This window comes from Pteropus medius, unplaced genomic scaffold (genome assembly GCF_902729225.1).
Source record: "Pteropus medius unplaced genomic scaffold, Ma_sr-lr_union100, whole genome shotgun sequence".
Classification (NCBI taxonomy): Eukaryota; Metazoa; Chordata; class Mammalia; order Chiroptera; family Pteropodidae; genus Pteropus; species Pteropus medius.
In genome coordinates this window covers 30,119,268-30,130,301 of record NW_024344378.1, presented here as the reverse complement: position 1 = coordinate 30,130,301, position 11,034 = coordinate 30,119,268, and the positions used below count along the sequence as shown (strand labels likewise).

At 34.7% G+C, this 11,034-nt stretch overlaps 1 protein-coding gene and 1 pseudogene across 2 annotated transcripts in view; both read right to left on the bottom strand.

Annotated features, from left to right (window-relative positions):
* Positions 1 to 688: 688 nt before the first annotated feature.
* Positions 689 to 11,034, bottom strand: part of ASAH2 (N-acylsphingosine amidohydrolase 2) — an 84,163-nt gene continuing 73,817 nt past the window's right edge. For both annotated transcript variants that reach the window (XM_039871813.1, XM_039871814.1), the window contains 3 exons: positions 6,401 to 6,460; positions 3,619 to 3,707; positions 689 to 1,701 (listed from right to left, as the gene is read on the bottom strand). In XM_039871813.1, coding sequence (XP_039727747.1) covers positions 1,512 to 1,701; positions 3,619 to 3,707; positions 6,401 to 6,460 — 339 coding nt within the window. In that variant the 3' untranslated portion in view covers positions 689 to 1,511. The remainder of the gene's footprint in view (positions 1,702 to 3,618; positions 3,708 to 6,400; positions 6,461 to 11,034) is intronic.
* LOC120609366 (40S ribosomal protein S7-like) lies at positions 9,996 to 10,576 on the bottom strand (annotated as a pseudogene).

The following is an 11,034-nucleotide window of genomic DNA, read 5'->3' as shown; positions in this document are numbered from 1 at the left end:
TTAATATTATCATTATTAATATCATACTATTTTCAAACTTTAAAGTTTGTTTTTGAAATAAAGGTTGATTTTTCCTTAAAATGCTAAATCTTTCACACACTTACAAAAGCATGACTTGGTTTCTGAAAATTTCCTTTGCAGCCTGGGAGCACCTACTTAACTTGGATAATTTTAGATGCAATTAGTACCTTCAGCAATCAGTGTCAGACTGCCACATCTCATTCTTAGGGACATTAGGCTGAATATTTCATAATGCCCCCCCAAAACTTTCAAAACAGCTTTTTCCAAATTGTCTAGCCTCTTTCCCCCAAAATTAGAGTACCTAACACAAATGATATAAGATGTGACTTTAAGATTACCAATTTTTATATCCCTCCCCAGAATTTATATATCAAATTGATGGTTTTCTCCTTCAAAATAGTCACCATTTGACTCTTACATATTTATCCCAAATATGATCTTACTAATTGATCTCACTAAGTGTCCTTGTACCAGACACTTGTACAATGCTGGTATCAGAGTAAGTTTTAAATATTTTATGACTAAATGATGACTGAGTGAGTGAGAGAGGGAGAGTGAGTGAGTGATTAAAGAACAAATAAATGAATTTCGAGCCTCCCCTTTGAAGACTCCCTTCCAAGCCAATACCACTTTCATTTTAATATCTACACTAATGGCAAAGCTTTGTGGTTTAGGGGTGAATGTGGTGGAAACAGTCAAAAAACTTGTGAATAAGAGACACAATTTAGTAGAATAAGGGCACTTAAGGAAACAAAAAGCATGATCAAAATATTGCAAGTCTGACTTTCTGTAATTGAGCTCTCAGGGAAATTCCAGAAATGATTTGAGTATCAACAACAAATCTAGATTAGGCATAACAACTATAAAGCGACTGCTTTGAAAGGCTATGCTCAATAGAAGAACTGGAACACTAATTTTCATGCTACTTTTCTCTAATTGGGCTTATATATTTATGGTCAATGTTTGTATATTATTTTTAAATGTAACTGCAGGGAAAGGTCCTGTAGCCTTATGCTAATCTTAAATCCATGAAACTTTATTTTTCCCATCTGTAAAATGAAGGATCAAACTATATGATCTATTAAAACTTCCAATGCTAACATTCAATAATTCTATAAATAAATAGTTAAACTTTGTTCACACATCTTCAACCACTCTTATTAACATTTCAGTTTTATATTAGGGGAACTATTCCTTTAAATAGCCACAAGGTCCCAAGGGAGATCATGCTGTAGACCATGAGATACAAAGCTGCTAGAGCAAGGTGAATGGGATACACATATCATCACAAACTTATCACACACACACACACACGCACACACACACACACACACACACACACACACACACTCCTCTGTCCCATTAGCAGTAAACTATCTTTTCCCAAACTGGGACATTTATGGAAGTCATAATAGTTTACATTCACATGAAATCAGTCATATAAATTATACAGAGCAGAACTGCTCTTTAAATGATTTGTCAACTTTTTACTAAGTAGTTACAACTTCAAAAACGGAAGAAGTGCTTTCAAATGAAAGTATGACAGCGGGCTTGAGAAAGTCCTGCTTCCGACTGTGTCCAAAGTATCTTATTCTGTAGATTCCAGGCTGGGCAGTATCTGGGATATGCCATTGTATCGTTGCATTGCTAAGACCCAGTAATCCCTTGTGCCAATAGAAACTGTTGGTAGGAAACAAACAGACAAACCCAAATTTACTCTTTAAAATGTGTGATTAAAAAACATGTATTACTCATTAAATGAATATTTAGGGAGCACCTACCATAAGTAAGGCACTGGTCTAGATATTGAGAGTATAGCAATGAACAAAACAGAGATAAATACTTACTTTCTGGAAGTAAACCATTAATGAAGAGCCATTTGCAGAAGAAATACCTTTACTCGTTCCACCTAACTACCTAAACTTTAACCAACCTAGGAAGCCTTACCTGATATTCAGAACACAGTCGTCTCCTGCTTTAGAACTCCTAAAGCATCCTTTTAGCCCTTGTTATCCTCTGCTTCAACTGACACTTCTTTTCACATGTAGATTCAATTGTTAAAAATACGTATTTAATGAGCACATGTGCCAGACTGTATTCTAGAGATTCTGGGGAGACAGTAGTGAGCGAGACAGACATGGTCCAAAGTTTCTGTGTTTCTCAATGATAGAAGAAAGGCAATAAGCAAGTAAACCACAAATAGTTTTACAAGTGATAAATGAAATGAAGAAAGACAGAGGTATCTCTAAAGAAATGTCACTTGAACTGAACCCACAACGTCTAGAGGAAGAATATTCTAGGAAGAGGGAACACAGAATGCAGTGTCTGAAGCAGGAACAAACTTGGTACAGCCAAGGAACAGAATGCAGATCAGTGGAATTAGGGCGCAGTAAACCGTGAGAGAGTAGTTGGGATGATAGAAACAGATGAAGTCAGATCACATGGGTCCTTGTAGACCATGATGGTGGGTTCAGATGCTCTTCGAGATACAGTTAGGCTAACTGACTGATAGCCTCAGGTATGTAGAGAGTAAACCCCTCGACATTCTGTGTTTCTCAGTGATAAGTCCAGTGCTCTCAATGAATAGTTGATGGCATTGCTGCTGATGAACAAGGCAGAGGCCTACACATCCTCGATGTTGACTGCTATTCTGATTTGGGGCTTTTGAAAATAAATAATTCTTTTTTTATTATCTGTATAACCTTATTTTAACAATAAATATGTTTTTATGACTTGTTTAAAAAATCACCCATACTCTAGAACCCTGAAGATCAAAAGAAAAATTATGCCCATATTTTATATATTGCTATCAATTGGGCCACAACATGATCAAATCTCTATTTTAGTTAACCATGTGAATCGAACCAACATACAAATAATCAGTTAGAGATGATCTAAATTAGAAACAAATTGCCAAAAATTTTGCCCATTTTCATGCCATTGTCCTGTGGTAAAATTTATAAAATTGAGAACAGTGACATTTTATTTTAGACACATTTTCAAAACTTCAAAATATTTGATCGGCTCGGTATTTGGCAAAAAAAAAGGCACAGAGATATATATGTCTCTTTGAAGAAACTCTATGAACATATTTCTTTCTTACTTTAGTCAGTAAGACTTAAACACTCAAGCTTCTCATGCTTTAGTAATTCAAATGAAGAATCATTGACCATATATAAATACACAATATATGTTGGCTAATGACTCATTATTTTCCCAGAAGGAATGTCAGGATCTACAGAGTTATCTCAACACCTTCATCCAGCACTCCTTCCAACCAATTTGCAAGAAGGCTAGACAGTTTTGGGGGTGATATGTATGACCGTGAAAAAAATACTAAATTAACAGATGTTTATAAGAATGGAGGCTACAACCTCATTAGCACCTAATCTTACAGAAGCACATATCACACTGTTTTGTAGAAAAATAGAATCAAAATGAAGTCTAATAAATTAACTAAATATGGCCAGATGACTTCTTGGGGATTTGAAATCATTAATATCATGTATTGAGCTAGTCTTCCCATTTTTCTTCTCTGCATTAATAACCAATGGTTTTCAAGGCTTGAATGACAAAATATTCAGTAGACATGCTCACCGAGTCTCCCAGGAGGCATCATTATGTATTATCTGCCATGTTGCTGAAGTTGCCTCATATTTCTCCACAGTGAGGAAAGTCTGATGGGTCTGAAATGCAATTAATAAAACTGATCACACACTGAACAGTCACAGAAGGAACCTGTCTGCAAATACTCCGCTTGTTGACTGTATGCAAATCTACCAATGGCTTATGTGAAAATGATTTAGAATTTCCATCCAAATTCTTAGCTGTTCCTCTTAACATTCTATGCAATGTCTTCAGAATATCAATTTATCTAGTCTATTAAAAACCATGACATTTTTTTAGAAAGTTGAATGAAGCATAATTTTAGAGCTGATAGCAAATTTTAGAAATTAGGGCAAAGAAGAGACAGAATAAAACTTGAGATTTAGAAAAGGCACAAGTCAAACCTTTCATGATATGTTTATTGATCTACATTCCAAGATGTTCTCTAGTCACCTCAAGATTTAGGAAGGAAAATGGGAAAGTTTTCTCATCTTTCTATCTTCATGTATATGATTTATCAGTAAATATACCTCCCTGAGTGAAGAAATTAAAAAGAATGTATAAATTTTCTTTGTCCTGAGGTGCTAAAAGCAATTCCTGTATTTCTTCATAATAGATTTCTAGAAACCATACCATAAGCAAAGTTTATTTTCCATTGGAAAATTGCTATAATAATTTATTTCAGACCAAGAATTTAGCTTCAAGTGAAGCACGAATTAGAATAATATAACAAATTAAAAGATACAAAGCCCCTAAATCTCAAATTTTCCACAAAATTCTTTAGATTGTGGCCATTAGGGACACAACTTATCTCTAAATCATCTTTCTCCATCATAAACCCTTACACCTGCAATTTACAGGTGTTCAAATAAAACTTTGCTGAAAGGATCACTCATTTACAGCTGTACCACGGGATCATTTCAAATTCTTCTCTAATTACTCAACTGATATTCAATTATATTCAATAAAGAAGCTTTCATAACCACAGTGACTTGTAAAGAGAGCTATTTCTGGCCATTTAGGGCAGAGCGACATTGGGGAGACCATGAATGGGTTAGGAGATAGAGTGGGCCCTCATGTATAGGTCTAGAGTACAGTTTTGAGAACAAGTCTAGGCCACTGCATACATAAGTTATGACTATCCTTTCCTCCACCTTCCAACCTTAATGTTTTCCAGATACACAATTAGTTAATACAAGCTATTAATCTTTCTAGGCCTCAGTAAAATAGGGATAATAAAACAGAACTCATTGGGTAGTAGTGAAGATTAAATTAGATTCATATGATAATGTATGTAAAGTACTTAGTCTAGTACCTACAAAAGTAAGCATTCAGTAACAGTGGTGAGGATGTGATTATTACTAATGAAGGGCACTAAAAATTGTTTTATGCCTAGTCCCAGAGCATTCTTAGAAATTAATTCTATTCTTGCTATAGTGCTTTGAGTATTTTGTTCTCTTGCTTCTCCATGGCAATAATGGTGACAGTATTTCTCCACCCTAAAAATATCAAATGACAGCAAATTCTGCAGTTTTACTACAATAGTTTGATGTCAATATTAAAATAATGTTATAAACATGTAAATATTCCGGCACAGCTTGACTGTTAGAGAAATTATTTCAAACAGGTATATGTTAATTATCTAAGCAGTAGAACACTTTTCTCCAATGTCTTTTTGACAATGTCATATTGCCATAATTATTTCACAGCAATAATAATATTTTAATGAGCAGAAATGGGAAGACTCATTTGGAAGAAAGGTATTTTGGGTTATAAGTGACAATGGGCCCTGGTTAGAATAGCTTATCAATAGAGCGAATGCTTCCTCAGTCATAGTAAAAAAAAATCTGACCTTAAAATCACTTTCATATACCCACTCTCTTTTTCTTCTATATTTCTTTATGGTTTGAATTTTTACAACTAGATTGTCTAGTTATTGCTCATGTAGTTATAAGAATATTCTAAGGGAGCTGCAGAGGAGTAAAATTACTTAGTTTTATTAATAGGTTTATACAGACATATACTTCATCATATGTACATGTGTGTCATATATACATATATACAATAGAACAAAAAAGAGTGAGATGATATGTAACAAACTATTAACAGTGATTATCTCTAAAAAAGTTTATGGAAAGTGGGGTCCTTCTACATTCTATCTTAAACACTTCTATATTATCTGTTTTTGCACTGAACATCTATTTCTTGTGTCATTTTTCATGATTAATAAATAAATATCCTATTAGGACTGGTAGCAAAGAGTAGGGAAATGGACAATACAAGATAAAGTAAAGCACATGGGTCAGGCCTCCAAGCCAGTAGAGCATCCACCCAGGGATCAATGGTCATTCCAACAGGAGATGTAGGACCAGAGGCAGCAGTGCTAGAGGAGAAGGAGAGCAGCCAAAGAGTGAGTGGGAAAAAAACAAAGATACACTTCACCCTTGACCCTTTGATTATGTTACCAAATTTAGTAGTTTTTAAATTAAGATTGTATTCAAATTTACATCTTCTCAAGAGACAATGTAGTACTCTATGGATTGAGCTATGCGGGGTCCTAGGCAGAACCAGTTAAATGTTTCCTGTGTGCTTTTTGTACAGACTCAGTTCCACATTAACTGTTTCCACTGAAAATTTCTCCATACCTGCAAAATCAGATGAAAAGCCAGTTGAGACATTTTATCTTCCTGTTGTTAAACTGTATAGGGATATTCAAGTGAATGAAAGGCTAAAAGGTGAATTTAAATTTGTACAAAGAATTATCAATGCTTACCCGATTTTCTGCTGAATTCTTTGGGTTAGCACCTACAAATATAACTTCAGCAACTTCTCCCTGAAAATAAAAATTTATTTTGTGAGTTCTAATAAAAGTATCTTTGTTGTACCCATATTTGGGCCATTATTTATGAAATTTTCTAGGATTCTGAGTACCTATATAAATCCTATTCTATTTAATCAAGTGAGTTATCTTCTGAGAATATTAGATAAAGTACTCTTGCAACAATGAACACAGGAATTTGAGGCCAGTGAATTTTCTTTTGGTAGATTCAGATATTGGTGAAGATATAGAGCTGTCATTCATATTAATCACTGCACATTAAAATGTCTTCTTCAGTCTTTGATATTTTCTTATACCTCACACATGTAGGAGATGCACTGAATTTAAAAAAGAGCAGTCAAAACTTAACATGGTAGATTTATGCTTGCATTATACTTAACAGCTATAATACACAAGGAGTGACATGGTATGTATTTACCTTCCCTCCTGAAAGAATTTTAAAAACTAGACGAATGTGGAAACAATGGTTTAAAAGACTGTGGGCATCAGGCAATGAAAACAGTGATCCTTGAGTGACAGAAAACAGACAAGATGAGCCCTACAAATGCCCCAGCTTAATGCCTTCAGAGAGTTTACAGTCCACAGCACAAAGAAGCAAAATTCAAGCAGAGCAAAGGCAGTCTATCTAAGTCAAAGAATAGATGTGCGAATCCATGAAGACCAAAGAGTCTTGAGTTCACAGGGTGGAGTAACAGAGAGAAGAGAGCTATACAGAGAGAGAATTTAGGAGATTTGCAGAAGACTCTCAACAACGATGCATGCATGTAAGGGAACTACCTTCAGTCAAGAAAAGAATCACTTGAAAGAATTAGGAGAACAATCTCAGGCTCATGCAGAATTGTGAAAAGCTCCTGTTCTCACCAGACAAACTGGGAAACCTCATAATTCAAGAGTTTTACCTCAGTATATGAGAGAGAGATTTTCCCTAGAATAAAACCTCCTTTGGCTCTGTCTAAAAAAACTTCCTAAGACCCAGAGTTATTAAATTCTTTCCAAGTAACTTAATAACACCCAGAATCAAAGCTTAAAAAAATATTTACAGGAATAGAAAAACCTCCAGTACCTAACAAGATGATATTCACAATGTCTGTGATATCTCATAAAAAATTGCCAAGAATATAAAGAAGACAGACTTATGCATAATAAGAAAACTCTCAATCAAAACTGACCCATAAACAAAATACATGATAGAATTAATAGACAAGGACACTAAAATAGTTCTTATAACTGTATTTTGTATGTTCAAAAAGCTAGCAGAGAAAATGAACATAAGTAGCTAACCACAAGATTTAAAAAATGACTAAATCCAAGCCTCTAGAGATGAAAACTGCAGTCTAAAAAGAAAATACGCTTGACAGAATTTTCAAATTAGACATTGTAGAAGAAAACATAACTGAGTTTGCAGATGTATCAATAGAAACTACACAAAATAAAAAATGGGAAAACTGAAGAAAGTTAATAGAACAGCAGTGAGCTGTGGCACAACTTCAAGCTGCCTAATGTATGGGTAACTGGAGGTCCCAAAAGATAGAATAAAGACATTCAGAAAAAGTGTTTTAAGAAAAAAATGGACAAAATTTTACAAAGTTACTGGAAAGTCTAAGAAACTCAATGAACCCCGAAGCACAAGGAACATAAAGAAAATGACATCAAGCATCATTAAAATCAAATTGCTTAAAATTGGAAATAAAAAAAAAAAAATCCTAAAAGCAACGAGAAAAAAATATAATGCACAGAGAACACACATAAAAATGGCAGCAAATTTTTTTCATTGACAACATTGCAACCAGAAGACAGTAGAGCAACATCTTTAAGGTAATTAAAGAAAAAAACTCCTAACCAAGAGTTCTATAAACATGAAAATATCATTCAAGAATAAAAGCAAAATCAAGCATTTTCAAAAACAAAAGGAGAAAACAAAAATGTCAAAAGATATCCTTCAAGCAAACAGAAAATGATACTGGATGGATATTTTGATCTACACAAAGAAGCTAAAACCCCAGAAACTGTTAATGTGTGAGTAAATAGAATTTTTCTCTTTTCAAATCTCTTTAAGAGATAATCTACAGTTTAAAGTAAAAAATAAGAATAATCCAGGGAAGAGTCCATAACATGTAGAAGTAAAATACATGACAACAATAGCACAGACTGGGAAGAGAGAACTGGAAGACCACCACTAGCCAGACTGATCAAGAAAAAAAGACAGAAGGCACATGTCATTGGTATCACAAATGAGATAGGTGATATCAATACAAATTTTATAGATATTTAAGAGATAATAAGGAAATATTATTAATGACTCTATGCCCATAAATTCAATTAGCTAGATGAAATGTAATGGACAAATTTCTTGAAATATAGAAACTACCAAAGATCACTCAAGAAGAAATAAATAACTTTAATAGTAAAAACATCAAATTATACACTTTAATTATGTATAATTTATTGTATGTCAATTATACATCAATTAAGGTATTTTTAGAATAACTGTTCCCTAAAAACAAGTCTTCTCACCACTCATCATGGTACACAAGATCTTTTAGAGTTAAGTTTCCACCTGCTCTTTCACCTTAAGCCCTCTATCATCTATACACCACAGAGGTGGCATGTCTTCATGGGCAAAATAAACTCCTACTCATCCTCCAAGACCTAGCTCAAACTGAAAACATTTTTTAATGAAAACTTTCCATGGATTCAAAACCCATGTTGACCATCTGAACAGAGATGTGCTATTCAATTATTTACTCTCCTGAATTCTATCATTAACTTTCCTGAATTATTGTCATCAATTTATTTTTATCTCCTTTTATTTGTTTTCACCAGTGAGATTACCAAATCAGCCAATCTAACCAATAGCAAATTGTTCCAACAAGAATTAATTAGAATCTCCTGCAAAAATTAATGTACTGCTTATATAGAGCAATCAGCACTACCACCAATATTACGGTTTATTTAACAAAATAAAGTTTATATCTGATATCTGATTAGCCAATTTGTCCTAATCCTTACAAGTATTCATTTCCTTTATTTTTTTCTACATTCACAATTCACTATTTACTCACACTCATCTTAACAATGAGAAACAATCCAAATACAGATACAACACGCAAATTTAAATGAAAGGGGTATAGAGCAGGAACTTCCGACATGACAGAATGAGGCAGTCAATATGTCTTCTCCCCTAAAAAGAAACTGTATACACACACACACATACACAAAACTGTCAAAAAATATATATTTTGGCACTTTTGATATCAAACACTGAGAAATGTTTAGTCATTAAAACTATCTAAGTTAAGATGAGCACAAGTATAATTCAACCAGAGTGGGAAAGGCCATGAAATCAACAGCTCTCCTGCTGCTGCTGCTGCCAGAAGGAATTCACTTGATTTGGAACACAGCCATGTAAAGTGGTGGTCCCAGGAGAAGGCAACATTGGGGGTTAGGAGCTAGAACTGGTGGCCTAGTCAGGGATTTAATAGTTTTGGGAAGGTAAGGTAATCTAGTGTTCTCTTCTGTGTGTGTGAATATTTTATTTAGTCATTTTTGTTTACAACTGAAACTCTGAGAATTCAAAATTAACATCCTTGCCTGTAAGCATCTTATAGACACCAGAAAAAGTTTCAACCTTATGTCCACACAGTTCTGCCGTGCTTTATCCAAATGAACCTTTATGAACCAGCTGCTATCCAGTTTCATGTGGACTCTCTTGCCCACAAATTCACTTGGTAAAAGCAAGTCCTCAGAGCGTGGCTTCTGTGATGCTTTTGCTCATTGTTTTGTACAGCTTTTTCAAGTTGGCTTAGGCAGAATTCTCCTCTGAACAATAAAGAGAACAAGCTTCCCACTGAACTTTTTCTCCAATTTGTGTACTAGTCAAACTTGGATTTTTCTGGAAAGACTTCAGTTGAGGAACACGAACAAAGATTATAATAGCTTTCCAATCCCCACCAATTCAGTTTCCTTGGCTGCTGTTATATTCAGCTCCCAGAGCTGGGCCCTGAGGTCCAAATTCATCTCCAGCTCAAGGAATGGCTAAAAGGTGCCAGACTCGAACTCGTCCGGCTTCTCACCATTGGGCTTCAGGATCTTCTTGCTTGAACTGAACATGGCCCTCTCCTTGCTGAGCACCGGCCTAATCACAGTGTTCTTGATAAGCAATCTTTCTATCCTGGACTGACCAGAGGCTGTGAGTATGCACAGCAGAGATCAGAGCAGACCCAAACCACACACACATCCATGGCCAATGGAGCCTGTGTGTAGGTGCAGAGGAAACATAAGTAACTCCAGTGGAAATTAAAAGCTGAGGAAAATTAGAAAATGGTCTGAAGTTTGAATACATACTCCAGCCCACACAGATCTATCAGCAGAGATTGAAGTTCTTACTCCTTGAGACATCTTACCATAAATTCTGACCATGATTTGGTTGAACATTAAGTGATGTAATCACAGGGGCAACATCATGAGAGCTAGACTTAAAAGTAAAATCGAGAAAAAGAAAAACTGAGCAAAGATATCAACAGTTACACATTGCAAGAGAGACAGGCTTTACTAAATTAGTCAAGTTT